Source organism: Emys orbicularis, chromosome 25 (assembly GCF_028017835.1).
Source record: "Emys orbicularis isolate rEmyOrb1 chromosome 25, rEmyOrb1.hap1, whole genome shotgun sequence".
Taxonomy (NCBI): domain Eukaryota; kingdom Metazoa; phylum Chordata; order Testudines; family Emydidae; genus Emys; species Emys orbicularis.
In genome coordinates, this window is record NC_088707.1 from 15,770,353 (window position 1) to 15,786,880 (window position 16,528).

General features: G+C 54.5%; 1 protein-coding gene across 1 annotated transcript in view; it reads right to left on the bottom strand.

The window, feature by feature from the left end:
• Positions 1 to 1,462: 1,462 nt before the first annotated feature.
• ARHGAP27 (Rho GTPase activating protein 27) overlaps positions 1,463 to 16,528 on the bottom strand; it is a 59,879-nt gene continuing 44,813 nt past the window's right edge. The window contains exons 8-15 of the mRNA XM_065422582.1: positions 14,133 to 14,231; positions 13,196 to 13,295; positions 12,012 to 12,137; positions 11,699 to 11,797; positions 10,648 to 10,725; positions 6,416 to 6,550; positions 4,022 to 4,127; positions 1,463 to 2,164 (exon numbers count right to left, since the gene is read on the bottom strand). Coding sequence (XP_065278654.1) covers positions 1,987 to 2,164; positions 4,022 to 4,127; positions 6,416 to 6,550; positions 10,648 to 10,725; positions 11,699 to 11,797; positions 12,012 to 12,137; positions 13,196 to 13,295; positions 14,133 to 14,231 — 921 coding nt within the window. The 3' untranslated portion in view covers positions 1,463 to 1,986. The remainder of the gene's footprint in view (positions 2,165 to 4,021; positions 4,128 to 6,415; positions 6,551 to 10,647; positions 10,726 to 11,698; positions 11,798 to 12,011; positions 12,138 to 13,195; positions 13,296 to 14,132; positions 14,232 to 16,528) is intronic.

Consider the following 16,528-nt stretch of genomic DNA (forward strand, 5'->3'; position numbering starts at 1 on the left):
CCTTCTTTGTGTTTTTTGGGGGGGCAGGAGTTCAAAAAAGCCCCCAAGCAAACAAATTATGTTTTGATTCCAATGGAAACAAATTTTTGACAAAAAAAAATCCATCACATTGTGAACTTGTTTCACAGAAAATAACGGCCATTTCCCCACTAGCTCTGCCTGCACTGTGTTTGTGTAGGGCCTAGTAGAACAGGGCGCAACTGTTAGACACGGCATTGATGGGACTTGTGACTTGAGGACTTGCCTGTGAATGGACGTGACTCTTGCATACTCCCATGATTCTCCAGTGGCGATGGGGCAAGCTTGTGGGGAGGAAGGCAGCTGTGCCTGTGGGGGATGGGTGCTGAAGGGGGGCTTTGGAGGGGGGCAGATGTGGGGAGAAAAGAGGGTCTGAGAGGGCAGGGGGAGTGGGAGACAAGTCCAGGCCTTGTTCTGAGGCAGCAGTTGGGGGGAGCCCTGCTCCATGGGGGACATGCTCTGGGCAATGGAGGCAGGAGGAGCCAGACACCTAGGCCAGGCTCATGGATACTCAGCTCAGAAATACTTGCCCACCCCATGGCAGTGCAGAACCTGGCCCAGGTGGGGCTCAGAGGTCCCAGGCCCCTGCCTCATGCACTGGTTTGCCCTGTCCGATGTTTTGAAATGTTGGTAGCCCTGCGTGGAGGTGTCGCTGCCAATTCCAGGGGCAGGTTCAGGCAATGCACTAAAACAGCCAGTGAGCCATTTAAATGCACAGCCCAGGGCCTCTGCAGCCACCAACAGCTAGACACCCAGAGGACTTTGAACTAAGCTCCTCACCCAGGCATGGGCAGGAGCCCGCAGAACTGGAGCAGTTTCCCTGCGGGAGAGTGAGCTGCGAGGGGAGGGGGAGGTCTCCTTTTAATTACAAAAGGGGAGTTTTCAAGGGGGGTTGGTTGGTTGATTTCAGCCCCCTCCTTGGCATGCGCCGGCTCCAAGCTGTCTTAGCACCAGAGCCCACTCCCATCTCAGTAACACAGCATAGGCTGGGGGTGACACGGCCCTGGAGTGGGACTGCAGAGACCTGGGCTCAATGGTCTACGCTGCTGCTCACTGCCGAGGGGGGGCCTAGAGCAAGGCACTTAGGGGAGTGCTCGGCCACTCCCACGGGGCCGGGGGGTGGGACGACTGCTCTTGCTCTCCCTGGAAGCTGAGCTCTTTTGAAAACCTGTGTCTCGGCTTCTCAGCACTATAACAACCTTGGGGGCATTAAGGGTTCATCCCCCAATGGCTGCAGGTGCTCAGGCATGCAGGGAGGCGGGCTGGCTGGAGCCCAGGGGGAGGCGCTGCAGCGCGGTGTGCATAACATGCTGTTCTGTCGGGGGTCCCAGGGGCTGCTTTGGCTGAGGGGCAGACGGGCACACAGAGGTGGATGCTGCAGCACCAGGGTCCAGGGGGTGGTGTGAGCTGTGGGGGAGAGGGGCTCTGGAGCAGCTCTTGCTGGCAGTTCCAGTGGTGCAGGCATGGGGCGGACAGCTGATGCTGTCCCCACTTCACTATCTGTTAGGTTGTCCCGCCCCTTCTCCAGTACCTGCCTGGGCTGCTTTCACTTGTAGCGAAGTGAAAGTGCACAGCCCCACGGAGGACCCTCCCCTCTCAGCAGCTGGACAGCCGAAAGCTGAGAGGCCCTGTGCTCTCCTGGGGCCATTCTCCCAGGGAACAGCCTGGTACCAACCCCGGCGAGCAGGAGTGTTTTGCAGAATGACCGATCTGGTGCCTGTTTTCTCTGACTCTGTTTTCCCATCTCTCAAGGAGGCGCACTGGTCACATGGCTCCAGTGGCCAATGGCACAAGTCATCCCAGGTAGCTGCAGTCCAGCATCAGCACTGCCAATTTATTAAGGATTGTCGCCACTATTGTCTGTAGTCCAGGCTGGGACAATTCAGTGTCACACACTAGCAGCCGCCACGGTCCATCCCAGGGACTCTGCTCCTTGCTTTCACTGTAGGCTCTGGCTCGCCACCAGGCTTAGCTGTCTGGGAAGATGTAGCTGTACTGATTTAAGATGTGTTCCACTATCTGGTTTTGGAAGACCATGTGCATTGCCATGTTTACTTCCTCGGTCTCTGGTCTCAGGAGAGTGGGCCCAAACACGATCGCCACGCTTTGCACAGACATCCGGTTCTGCTCCTTGTAGTCGATCACACTGGAGGGAGAAGGACAGTCAGTCACTGGGAACTGCCAGGGGCGTCTCTCACTCTGACGAATGCTGCACCTGACAGGAATGGGCTGAGACCAGAACCACGTGAATCCAGAATCCACGTGGCATGAATCCAGCACAGCATGGCAGTGCCAGGGGATCAGGGCTCAACAAGCAAAGGAAGGAACCCAGTGATCCCAGGACTCATCCAAAGTTTTCCATCTAAACTGTTTTCTGACCGGAAGTTGGGTTTTTGACTAAATTAATTTTTTCACAGGACATGTCTGCTTTCCACAGAAAAGTGAATGCCCAAAAACCGAAATATTTCAATTCAAAAATTCTGCTGCGATGTCTATGGGAGTTGTAATTTGGTTGCCTCAAGACCCCATTCTCCTCCAGCGGCTGGGCTCCTCAACCAGACTACAACTCCCATGATGCATCATAGCCAGGGACTCCCATGATGTACTGCCTCTCCCATTCAAGAGGGCAGACCATGATGCATTGTGGGAGATGTAGTCCAACCAGGGAGCTTGGCCTATAGATAGGGGTCTACCAAATTTGCGGCCATGAAAATTGCATCACGGACTGTGAAATCTGGTCTTTTGTGTGCTTTTTACCCTATACTATAGGCAGTGCCACTGCCAGCAGCAGGCAGAAGTAAGGGTGGCATGGTAGGCTATTGTCACCCTTACTTCTGTGCTGCCTTAAGAGCTGGGTGGCTAGAGAGCATCAGTTGCTGGCTGGGCTCCCATCTCTGAAGGCAGCGTCGCCGCCAGCAGCAGCACAGAAGTAAGGGTGGCAATACCACAACACCCCAAAATGGGCTTGCAACCCTCTTTTGGGTTGGGACCCCCAGTTTGAGAAATGCTGCAGAGAAAAATCACATTTTTTGAGTTGGTCATGGCATAAATAGCAAATTTTGCAGACGTGTAACACATCCGCAAAATTTGCTATTTATGCCATGACAAACCTGCGAAAAATGTGTGATTGCTCCATGATTTAAGTAGACCCCCTACCTACAGAAGAGAACGGGAACATAAGACACCCAAATTATAACTCAATGAGGCACAAAATATTTTGGGTTTTGGACATAATTTTTTGCCATTCAAATTTTCACTGAAAAAGAAAAATATCGACATTTTCCACAGAACATTTTGCTACAATTGTTTTTTTGTTTTCACTTTAAGTAAAATCCCCCCTCCCCCTGCTTTCCACCCAACTCTGGCTGAGCATCCTGCAGCGGGAGGCGCTGTTAAAACCCAGCAGGGTGGGAGCGGTCTGCAGAGTCCCATAGGATACTCCAAGCACAACAATCGAGCTGAGGAAGAACCTTGTAAGGGGCATGGCCAGGGGAGTTTTGAAGGGTCTTCCAGGAGCCAAGGCTAAGACCAGGGGTGAAAATTCCCTCCCGAGGAGACTAGCAGGGAAAGGCACATGGGTACAAAGGAAACCAGCAGTAGCTTAATTTCCTTCTCCCCTTCCAAGGTCTTGCCACTAGATTTGGCTTCCTCAGACTGCACCGTACCCTGGAAGATCTGCCCCTATATACCTGCCAAGGGTAGCACCAGGCCCCTGCGGCCGTCAGCACCATGCTGCCATCTCTCCCCTACTCCAGTCCAGCACCATGGTACAGGGTGGCACGGGCTGGGACAAGCGCCTCATAACACTGCTGATGAGAGTCAAGGGAAAGGAAGCGGCACCGACCTGCAGGATTAGTGCTCAGGCAGGAGCAGTGATCTCTGGCCTCCCTGATGGCCGTGTTCAGACATAGAGGAGAATTACATGAATGGCTGGGGACTGTGCAGATCAAAGCACAAAGCTCCATGCACATGGAGAGGCCTGGGTACCAGGGCAAAAACTCACCGGCAGAGGTGCTGGAAGAGAACCTTCATGGTGTCGCGGTTGGCCTCAGGTAAGGAACACACCAGGTCACGGATGCACTTGCTGCGCTTCGCCTGGTCATATATTTCTACAACCAGATGGAAAACCAGGTCATTCCACCTCGTCAGGACTGGGCGTCAGAGCGCGTGGGCGGGAGACCCTGGACTGGGACTCAGGGGATCTGGGCTCTCGTCTGGCTCTGACACCGACTGGCCATGTGACCTTGAGGAGAGCTGCGGGGCTGGTGCAAGTTGTCACAGGTCCATTGACATCGCCGGAGCTATAGTGATTCCCACCGGGTGAGGATCTGCCCCTACTTGATTTGCCCAGCACTAACACAGGGACACCACCACCTCCTCTCAGAGTTCCAAGGATAAATCCACTCATGCCCTTGCTGTGCTTAGATATTACAGGGGGTGGGACCGTCTGACAAGTAGCTAGATACAGAAATCACATCTTCCCTCAGGGAACCAAGTTGGCTGGCGCTACATCCTGGTTCAGGACAGCCTGTGGGCCAGAAATCATTTATCTCTGGTGTGGCTCTGGGTTTGTCATGCAGCCAATTAAAGGCTGTGACTGTACCAAGCTACTCCCATGAACAGCAATTCAAACCTTGCCTGGATGCTCAGCCCACTGCTCTGGCACCAGGCACAGAACACAGGCTGGGTCTGTTGGCCCACCTCCAAATCAGCCTGGCCTACCTCTCTGGCCTTGTACCTCAAACAGAGACTGCAGAGGGCTTTAACCTTCCATGCGTTTCTCATGCATCCTCTTCAACAAATCACAGCTCAGCTGTGAAAGCAGAGCTGGTTGCATGGCTCCATAATACGGAGCCATTTTCAGAATGGCACCGGACTCTAAACAAGTGTCCAGAACGGCAGTCTATGCTGAGTGGGCACCAGCATTCTCAGTCAAAACCCATGATGTCTTAGCATGCGTCCACACGGGGCAGGTGTAATTCCCAGCCCAGCTCAGGTACACGCACATGCACTAAAAAGAGCCGCTTCACCGGGCTTGCACGGGTGATGGCTCGTGCTAGCTGCCCATGTATGTACCCGGGGGGGATCATAGAATATCAGGGTTGGAAGGGACCTCAGGAGGTCATCTAGTCCAACCCCCTGCTCATGGCAGGACCAATCCCCAACTAAATCATCCCAGCCAGGGCTTTGTCAAGCCTGACCTTAAAAACATCTAAGGAAGGAGATTCCACCACCTCCCTAGGTAACCCATTCCAGTGCTTCACCACCCTCCTAGTGAAAACGTTTTTCCTAATATCCAACCTAAACCTCCCCCACTGCAACTTGAGACCATTACTCCTTGTTCTGTCATCTGCTACCACTGAGAACAGTCTAGATCCGTCCTCTTTGGAACCCCCTTTCAGGTAGTTGAAAGCAGCTATCAAATCCCGCCTCATTCTTCTCTTCTGCAGACTAAATAATCCCAGTTCTCTCAGCCTCTCCTCATAAATCATGTGCTCCAGACCCCTAATCATTTTTGTTGCCCTCCGTTGGACTTGTTCCAATTTTTCCACATCCTTCTTGTAGTGTGGGGCCCAAAACTGGACACAGTACTCCAGATGAGGCCTCACCAATGCCGAATAGAGGGGAATGATCACGTCCCTCGATCTACTTATACAGCCCCAAATGCCGTTAGCCTTCTTGGCAACAAGGGCACACTGTTGACTCATATCCAGCTTCTTGTCCACTGTAACCCCTTGGTCCTTTTCTGCAGAACTGCTGCCTAGCCATTTGGTCCCTAGTCTGTAACAGTGAATGGGATTCTTCCATCCTAAGTGCAGGACTCTGCACTTGTCCCTGTTGAACCTCATCATATTTCTTTTGGCCCAATCCTCTAATTTGTCTAGGTCCCTCTGTATCCTATCCCTACTCTCCAGCGTATCTACCACTCCTCCCAGTTTAGTGTCATCTGCAAACTCCACACCATCCTCCAGATCATTAATGAAGATATTGAACAAAACCGGCCCCAGGACCAACCCTTGGGGCACTCCGCTTGATACCGGCTGCCAACTAGACATGGAGCCATTGGGAGTGCTAGCCCGAGCTGCCACTCATGTCTCTGTGTCCATGCTGCTATTTTTAGGTGCTAGCTCGCAGAGAGCTAGTGCGTGTCTATCTACCCACACTGGATATCACACCTCCCAGTCACAGCATAACTGTACCCTTAATGATAATAGGAGAGATCCCTTCAGAGTCTGCTCTTGTGTCTTGGCTGGGGAGATGGGGCCAGGCTTTGGGGCTGAATTGCGGAGTGAAGGGGCTCAGGAAATCCAAATGAGCACGGCCCTGCTGGGTAGAGGACTGGCCGCCACCCACACTGCAGGTGTCAGACAGGGCCGTGGCTTCTCTTGTCCCTTACTTATCGCAGTGATGAATTTGTCAAAGTAGCTGAATGGGAAGAGCGGCTCTGGCAGCTCCCGAAAGAAGAGCTTCAAAGCCCCCGTGATGACGTGGACATCCTCCCACCGGCCATCATCCAGGTCCAGATTTTCATCTGTAGGAAGGAGGCAGGTAGGTTAGCCAATGCTCTGATACTGGGGTGGGAGGGGCTTGCTCCATGCATGTATGGATCTATGTCAGGTCAGGCAGTCCTGGGCCCGGATGTGCACACATGTGTGCAAGCTCAGGGCACATAGGTGAGAGTGCTCTTCAGTAGTGCAAAGGGGGACGGAAGTATCAGATACACATTTCTACCAGCGAGGGGATTAGCCATTGGATCAAGCTACTGAAGGAAGGGGGAGAGTCTCCGGCTCTTGAAGTCTGCAGCTTCAGACTGGAAAATGCTTTAGCCACACACAAGTTACTGGGCTCAACATGAGGTGACGGGGCGAGGGTCTCTGGCCTGTGCTAGGCAGGGGTCAGCCTGGATGATCGAATGGCCCCTTTTGGCCCTAATCTCTGTGAATCCAAACAGGAGTAGAATGCTGGCCCTCCCTGGTGGAGCCCATTTCCTGGAAGTTGTCTCTGCATCACTGGAGACCTCACAGAGTTTAACAACAGAGGAGGATTAAATGTACAATTTACTGCCTGCAATCTCGTCAGCTCTCAAATGAAGCCAGGCTGGGTCTGCTCAGCACTCGGACAGGAGATCTCTAGAGAAACTCCAGGGGATGTTGGTGATCCAATAGCAGGCCGACTTCCCTCAGAGGGTGCGTCTACACTGCATCTGAGGTGCTATTGCCGCACCGTAAACGTACACAACACTAAAACACATGGCTAAAAACATCAGTGTGACCACGATGGCACAGGCTTCAGCAGAGACTAGCAATGTGAGTCCGTACGTAGGGTCCCCGGTCTGCTTAGACAGCCTGTGCCACCATATCTACATGGCTGTACTTAGCTGTGCAAGCACAATTATGTCTACTAGTGTTGCGCTCAAACCTTGGATTGCAGTGTAGACCCACCCTGAGCCGGGACTGTCCTAGTATCAGGGAGTGTTAAGGGTGCTGTGCTACGGAACGGCTACATTCTTCAAGTGAGCTATAAAACCAATCTTCCCACCATGTGTTAGCCCCACAGCTCTTTCGATAGGAGGAAGAGGGTTAACAGGGATCGCTAACTTCTGTAATCACACTGTCTCCTTAAATTCCTCATGGAGTTTCAATTGGATAATTTCTTCTTCACTTCCTGCCCCTAAACTGTTGGGCAGTAGTACAACTAAGCAAGTGACCAAATTCTACCCCAGAGGTGGCTGCAATTCAATGATAGCTTAAGTGATTCCAGCAAGTGTTGTGGGCAAAGTATCTAAAAAGTGCCTCATTCTGTGTTTGTACAGCACCTAGTGCAGTCGGGTCCTGACCTTCTCGGCACTGCTGTAATCCATGGCTCACCTCCGGATGAACAGAGCCAGGGAGATGCTATTGCTACCATCACTGCTGCAATACTGGACACTGATTTCTCCCCCAATTCTTACAAACCCAACTGAAGGAGGGTCCCGCTGGTTCCACAGTGCTCATGAGGTGTGTCTGCTCTGCTAAGAGACAGCTAAGGGACCACCTCCCTCCCCCTCCAATGATAACCCTTGGGCATCTAAGAGGGAGGGAAGAGAAAAGGGGACAGAGCAGGAACAAGCTGCTTCTCCCATATTAGTTTGGCAAAACCCTTTAGTATCCAGTCGGCAGGATTCCTGCGAGATCACTGACAGCCCCCTGTGGAGACTGGCTCACTCCCTGTGTTCGAACAAAACACAGGCTTTGAGGTGTGGGCCCAGAATCCATCCCACATTCGACTTGGCATTTCTTACAAGCAACAGAGACTCGTAGTGCAAAATCCTGCCCTCATTGAAGTCAATGACAAAACTCCCATTGGCTTCAATGGGCACAGGATCTCAGCCACAGATTTTTAAGACTAGAAGAGACCATAAAGATAGGGTTACCAAAAGTCCGGATTTCCCCAGACATGTCCGGCTTTTTGGTTGTTAAATGGCCGTCCGGGAGGAATGTTTAAATATCTAAAAAACGTCCGGGTTTTTCGATATTTAAAAATCCCTCCCGGCCGGCCGGCATATGGACGTATGGTAACCCTGCCGGAGCAAGCCTCTGAGCGCCTGTCCCAGGAACTGCAGGGCTCGGAGAGGTTCTTTACCGAGGAGCCGCTAGGGGTTCTGTTGAGCTCGGCGCCACGTTCACAGCTGGGTGCTCCTTGAGCCCAGACCCATCCAGGGCCCCCCAGCCCCGGGTGGCGAGTGCCAAGGCCCTGACGCGCTGCCCTGCCTGAGCTGCAGCCGTGCCGGGGAGTGTCCGAGGGCTGCAGGCAGCGCTGGAGCCGACGGGGCTGCCGGAGGAGGAGTTGGAATCGGCCCCGCACCAGCGGGCTGAGCGGGGAATTGTCCCGGGAGAAGTTTCCCTGGGCACCCAAGTCCGTAACCTCCCTCCCTGCGGCGCCACTAGCACGGGCGCCCTCAGGCTCCTGGCTTTCTGCCGGCCAGAGCGGAGCCTGCAGGGAAACTTCTCCTGGGACAACTCCCCGCTCAGCCCGCTGGTGCGGGGCTGGCTCCGACTCATCCTCCGGCAGCTCCAGCGCTGCCTGCAGCCCTCGGACGATCTCCGGCGCAGCTGCAGCTCGGGCAGGGCAGCGCGTCACGGCCGAGCCCTCACAAAGGAGGCTGCCTGGCGGGGGGGGGGGGGGGGGAGAAACGGGGGTTTCCTCCCCTCCCCTCCGGCTGCCGCATCGCGCGCGCCAAGGCTGCGAGCGGGGCAAGGGAGCCTCCCGCAGCCGTGGCAGGAGGGAGGGAGATTCCAGGAGTGGCAGCCCCTGCAGCCCCTAGGGCCAGGTGCAGCTCCCCAGCTGGAGCGGGAGGGGTTGCACCAGTGACTTCAGGCGGGGTCGGGGCTTCGACTCCCTGGTACCCCACACAAGTCAAGAGCAACTCTCCCCTCCCCCCTTCAGTGAAGCAAGGGCAGGGGGTAAATTTAAAACTGGATCCTGCCACATCTTGTGCGGTGTGGGACCAACCCTCTGCCCCTCCGCTTTCTGGACAGAGAACATAGTGGGGGCAGTTAGGGTGGGGGGTCCCAGGAGGGGACAGTCAGGGGACAAGGAGCGGGGGGGGGGGTTGGGGGTTCTGAGGGGGGCAGTCAGGGGGCGGGAAGTGGGAGGGAGTGGATGGGGGTGGGGCTAGGGCGGGGCTCCCCCATCCTCTTTTTTGATTGTTGAAATATGGTAACCCTAATAAAGATCTAGTCTGATCTCCTGTGTAACATGATCAGAAAGCCTCAGAGATTCCTGCATTGAGCCTGTTAACTTCTCGTTGAGCAAGAGAGAGAGAGAGAAACGCCAACCTTAACACTCCAAGCGAGGAGGAACCCATCACACCGTTAGGGCAGTTGTTCCAATGGTTATTTACCTTTGCCGTTAACAATGGGCACCCAATTTCCAGTTGGGGTTTTCTATCTTCAGCTTCCACCCACTGAACCTTGCTGTACTTTTGTCTGCCCTTGGCTCTCAGTAACCTTCACTCCTTTTGGGAGAAGCTCAATGTGCTCAATCTTCTAAAATGGGACCATGTCTTGTGGTGTCTAAATGGGAGCCGGCCCTTGGAGGCTGGGAGTAAAAAATCCTCTCTTAGCCTTCTCTTTCATAAGCTAGACAGAGAGGCTAAAGAAGCTCTCTCTCCATGAGGCAGGTTTCCAGATTTTGAATCTAGAGCTGTTAAAACTTGGAATTTCTGTTCCATGGGAAATTCTGACACTTTTTTTTTTTCTTTAAGTTAATTCCAACCTGGAATGAAAACTCAAATTTTCAGTTTCCATGAAAAGGAAACGAATTTTTTCATTTTGGAAAAAGTGAACTGGAAGACAGACCTCCAGGGACTCTCCCGTTTCATTGGAAAACTCCCGACCGGCTGTTCTCGAATGATCCTTGTAACTCTTCTCTGAGCTCTCTCCAATTTTTCAACATCCTTTTTACCGTGGGGACACGCTATTCTGGTGACAAATGACCAACAGGCTCTCAAAGCATTACCAGTTTACCTGATTCTGTATTTTCTCACCGTTCTACTTAAGAAAAAGATTTTAAAAAGTCAAAGGCATGTTTATTTAAAGACATTAGATGGTAAGAAAGCTACAGCTAACCCACTGAAAGCAGGCCTACCGTGGTCCACTTTGTAGCGCAGTTTCTGTATAGTTGCCAGATTTCCACTTATTCGATAAAGTCCATCAATGTCCAAACCTATTAGACCAGGGACCAAAACTACAGTTAGTCACCCCGCAGCTGGACAACGGGAATATGCCAACAAGGAGCTGGAGAGACGTTGCGACAGAGATTCACACATAAAGCAAGCCCAGTGTGAAGAGAGCTTCATGCTCCATAGGCACTAGGAGGGCCGGCATTCTCAAAAGGATGTGACAGATTTGCACAAGTGCTCAGCGGACTGGGTGCTGATACCTACTGCTGCATTTCCAGGGGTGCTTAGCACCCGAACTGCTTGGGAAACCTGGCCCAGGCTGAAGGTGCTAAGCACTTGGAAGTCTGGCCCCAAGCTCTTTTGGACCTCTGCCCTGTTCCTTACAAAGCGGAATGCAGTGGGGTACTCGAGTAGCAGGGGCCCTCCATGCCCCAGACACGGCTCATACTTGCAGCCTGCCTTGGGGGAAGGAGCAATGCATTGGGATGCAGCGGGGCAGGTCCAGGTCTGCAGAAGCTGTGGCAGAAACCGAGAGGGGAGCAGGGCCACGCAGATTCGAAAGAGAGTCGAGAAAGGCAGTTTAGAAACTTCTGTGCTGCTTTCTGTTCTGCTTCTCCTAGGGACTACTTTTTAAGGTGGGAGGGTACGTGCAGACACACCCCAACAGCTTGCTCTACAAACCCAGCTTGAACCAAGCCTCGAGATGAAGAATTCAGAAGCCAGATGCTAACAGCAATGAGCTGTGAGCAATGAGCTGCTCCATTAATCAGTTTGTGGGATGCTTCTTGGGAAACTAACCCCCCTGAGCCTGCAGCCCCTTCTCGTAGCCCATCTAGGCCCAAGGGCACCAGGTAACGCTGGGAGGGGCTGCAGTGCCAGAGATGGTGCAGTCAGGGCTGGTTACTCAGGGCAGAAGGGGCTGTGCTTCCCCGAGGGCTGGAGCCCTGGAGCATGGAAGGGGCTGGCTAGGGTCTCTCTTGGCCCCCTGCTCTTTACTGGAGGATTTGGCAAGGATACCTCTGTGTTCCACCGTCTGGATGCACTGCTGCACAAACCGCGGCACCGTGCCATGCTCCCGCTCGCACAGCGCTTGCAAGGAGCAGCCAAACACTTGGTCTGAAAAACAAACCAACAAACCCAGACATTTAGGCAGGTAACTCGGGGCTCTGCCAGGGGATCAGGATGATTTGCCCCCCTGGATCGCCGGTCTGGGGACGTGCTGGGGGAGAAGCTTTGCTTGGGGATGCAAGGTTTGGGTTTCCTGGCTCGGAAGAAGGGTTTGTTCTTCTCGTAAGCGCCCACCCCCCAAAGCGCCCCGCCCAGCCTGTACCTTTGATGTACCCTCGCTCCCGCAGGAACTGCAGAGGGGGCCGTTTCTGGAGGAGCTTTCGCAGCCTGTTCCGAACTTTGCTGGTGTCGCTCTCGGAGCCCAGGCTACTGGCCGCCGGCCCGAAGGCTGCGGGAGACAAGGGAGAGCGTTTCACCGCGAGACCAGGAGATGCCCCAGCAGGGAGGAGACAGGCATCGTTCTGGGCACAGACAAGGAGCCCCAAATGGGCTGCAGACAGGCTGCTTGGCTTAGCCCTCCCCGTAGGTCCCCTCCCAGCGCGAAGGCCAAACATTACAGAGAAGTAAGGGTGGCATGGTATGGCATTGCCACCCTTACTTCTGCAGTTCTAATTTTCTGTCTAGTCCACCTCAGCCCCCCACACTGGAAAGAGGCTAGCGCTGCCCCTGCCAGCTCCCCACTCTGGTCTCAGTCTGCCTGGGTCACCAGCTGCTTTATACCAGAAAGAAAACTCCATGTTAGAGAGAGTCCTGTTGCAGGGACATTACCACCCCAAGCCTGGTGCCGCCAGGTGCCCGGTGTCAGCACCATCCCTGCCTACTGTACCCCATCCTAGTCCCGCTCCCATGACAGGACATGCCAAAGGGCCAGACGTGACCTGGCCTTGAGCACACCAGCCAGCTCGCATTCGTGTTGCCATCTGTGCCCTTCAGCCAGTTTGCCCTGCAATGCAGCACGGGGCATGCTGGGTACATATGGGCTGTATGCAAGCCTCCAAGGCAGGGGGAGAATTTTCCGAGGTACAACCACCCTACACTGCCCCACTGCAAGGCCTGGGCAAGTGGGGGTTGGGAACAGCCATAGAGCTTGGGGTTCCAGAGATCAGGGGCTGCAGAGCCACCCCATGAAGGCTGCTCTAACTTGCCCAAGGAGCCATTTGGCCCAGGCTCCAGGTGGTGAGCACTCCTGCACCTTCTGGGCTGTCTCCCAGCATAGAACCTGGCCCTCCGCCTTCGCTGCATGCTACTAACTAGGGCATCTACACTGCTGCTCAGCTGCACCTTACCAAGGGCCATTGGGTAGTTAACGCAGCTCTGCCTGGCCTGAGCTGAGCAGACAACGAGCTCGGCAGCAGCTCCCAGGCAGACTCGGCCTGGAGGCTGCACCAGAGCGGGCCCCTGGGCTGTTCCCAAGCAGGCTGCTCCGCTCAGATCTCACCCACTCACCTGGATTCTTTTTGTCTTCGTCTTTGTTGTTTCCCAGTCTCTCCTTGGCTCCAAAGTCCCCAACATTTCCGTTCTCGTCGTGAGTAGGAAAGTCTGTGGACTGAGGGAGACATGGCATCAGCTCTTGTCCCATCAAGGCCCCGAAGGAGCTCAGAGGTGTGCAGCTCAGGGCGGGAGGTGTGGTGCTTTCCCAGAGCCTGCTAGACACGGCTGAGTAGGTTGGGAGGGAGACAGCGGATAATGCGAAAATTCCCCCACCCCGACACACAAGTAATGGGCCACAAATCAGTCTGGACACAACAGCTACTTGGACTGTCAGCTCTTTGGGGCAGGGATGGGCTTTTGTTCTGTGTTTGTACAGCACCTGGTGCGCTGGGGTCCGGGGCCTAGGGCTACTGCAGTGCAGAGAATGCAACCGCAGCAGGAGCCAACCTGAAACTTTGCTCAAAATTCACCTTTTTTTGAGGTTGGGGTAAGAAAGAAACCAATCCCGCCGTGCTGAGTTCCCAGGGGGACAGCGGCTGGCAGGGTGTTTCTAGCAGCCAAAGTGCTGTAAATCTCGTGAGAAAGCCAGTCCCAGGATGGCAATGCCAGATCCTAAAGACGAAACCTGGGTGGGGCTCCAGGAGGGGACAGAGCTGAGCAGAAGATGGGCATAGAAGGGAAAGTGAGGCTGAGCAGAGAACGGGGCAGGAGAAGGGGGTCAGGGTCAGTGCTGAGGATGGGGGCGTGGTGCGTAACTCACCGGCCACCTATCTAGGTCTCTGTCCCCATCTGGGGCCTGGACTGTGTAAAAGGTCTTCTGAACAAAGGGGCCTGATCCTGGAACTTTAGCCCAGAGCTCCTGCTGGTTGGCCCGGAGGTCCTGGGTTCAGGCTCCCGCCAGGCCAGTGCCTCGGGAAAGCTCTAATAAAACGCCCAGAGAAGCCCCTCTCACCAGCTTGCCGATGCTGTCGGCGATCACCTTCTGCCACGTGGCCACAATGGGCTCAGAGTCGTGCTGGATCAAGAACTCGGAACCGTCGCGGGTCTTCAGCTGAAAGAAGCACCGGGGGAGTTATCAGGGTGAAACAGGTGCTGTGCCGCCCCCAATGTGACAGCCTTCCAGAGGGTCCATAGGGGAAGAAGGGCAGTTTCTTTCCATGGCACAAAAGCGCTCAGACACCAGTGGGCTGGGCTGAGACATGCACATGTGACAGGGCCCCTGCTGTTGGCCTTGACTTCTGTGCAATTTTACAGCTCAAGTCTCTGCTCCTTGGCACCCCAAATTCCCATCGACACAGACCACATAGAATCATAGAATATCAGGGTTGGAAGGGACCTCAGGAGGTCATCTAGTCCAACCCCCTGCTCAAAGCAGGACCAATCCCCAGATAGATTTTTGCCCCAGATCCCTAAATGGCTCCCTCAAGGATTGAGATCACAACTCTGGGTTTAGGAGGCCAATGCTCAAACCACTGAGCTCTCCCCTCCCCCCAGGCTCAGCCCTTGTCTTCGGTGCTCACAGGTCCTGAGGAAAAGATGCCTGGCTTCTAGGGGCAGATCCCTTGCACTGGACTCCCTCAGACTAAGCCCTGGCTCTGCACGGAGGACTCCCCCGGTATTTAGCTGGATCTCTAAGCTGTCTCTGCAGCAGGAGTGTCCCAGCTCTGCCCGCAACCTGGCCAGGCAGGCGGGGCGTTGTGATCGCTGCTCCTGACTGGCTAGAATTGTGATCCCAGTGCGGGTCACCAGTCTGTCTCATCCACCTGTTGTGAGCTCCTTGGGTGGGGGCTGCCACTTGCTCCGTGTACGGCCAGCCCCCAGTACTGTGGGACTTAGCTGGCCAACCCCTCTGTGCTACTGCAGTAGAAGTGTTCAGTAACAACCAACCCCCGGCTTCGTTTGCTCAAAGCTGCGGCCAAACATCTCGGTTCCATCCACTGTCCCATTGTGCAGGCTGGCAGTTTCCTTTCCAATGCAAAGCCCAAAAGAGCCAGGGTTTGGCTGTACCGGCGTCCCAAAGGAGCCTGCTGTCTGCACTGGCAAAGGGGACCGGCCCGTACTGCCCTGCTGTATGCAGAGAGGGGCCCTGCTGACGGAGACACCACTTTTTAATTCTCCCTTTCCCCTGAAGTCTGGCTGCCCCTCGGCAATAGCGTGTGGCCCCTGGCCACTCACGTCTTATTTAAAAAATACACTGGGTTTGCTAAACAGCAGCCAGTGGAGGGTTATGCAATGGCCAGGGAGGCCTGGTGCGCTCGTACTGGTATAACTGTGTCAGTTGTGGATATGATCCCCATGCGCCTTATAGTTCTACTGGTACAACCCCTAGCATGGACGCAGTTACTCTGGAAGAACAGGGCCTAACACCAGCATAGCTTATTCCCCAACCTGCCCGGGTCTGGCTATCCCAGGAGAAGTACCTTGATCTCAGGAGAACTGCGTCCACACTGGGGTGGGAGGGGGCCTGTACACTTTAGTTGCACCAGGCCAACTTGGGTGTGTAGTCAAGGCCTGAAGTCGCGATTTCCCACTGCCCCGCCCCATCCGCCGCCACCTTGCTGCAAAGGAAGGGCAGATTGCCCCGGTTCAGACTGAGGCGCATAACCCAGCTGCTTGGCACTGGGGCAGACGGCAGCGCCGGGCGACAGGGAACGTGAAGTGGCCATTAGCCCAACAAGCAGCCAGCGTGCAGGGCACTAAAGAGACACAGGTGTGAGGGCCGTGTGTGCACGTGCCAGAGAACACACCAGCCAGGGAGCATCAGCTCTTGGATGCAAACCACGGCCCTGCACAAAGAGGCTCTGTTCTCACCAAGCCTCAGGACCCTCCTGGGGTCTTGTCCACGCAGAGTCGAACCAGTTTAGTTACAGGTGTGAATTTAAACCTGTTCCGTTAAACCCCTGCCAGCCCCTGCGTGGATACTCTAGCACCAGTCAGAAAAGGCCTCAGTATAGTTCATCCTGCCTCAGCGCTGGGGGATGGGAGTAGATGACATCCCAAGATCCCTTTCAGCCCTGCATTTCCTTAATTCTATGGCCTGGTCTACGGTACATAGAATCATAGAATATCAGGGTTGGAAGGGACCTCAGGAGGTATCTAGTCCAACCCCCTGCTCAAAGCAGGACCAATTCCCAACTAAATCATCCCAGCCAGGGCTTTGTCAAGCCAGGCCTTAAAAACCTCTAAGGAAGGAGATTCCACCACCTCCCTAGGGAACCCATTCCAGTGCTTCACCACCCTCCTAGTGAAATAGTGTTTCCTAATATCCAACCTAGACCTCCCCCACTGCAACTTGAGACCATTGCTCCTTGTTCTGTCATCTGCCACCACTGAGAACAGCCGAGTTCC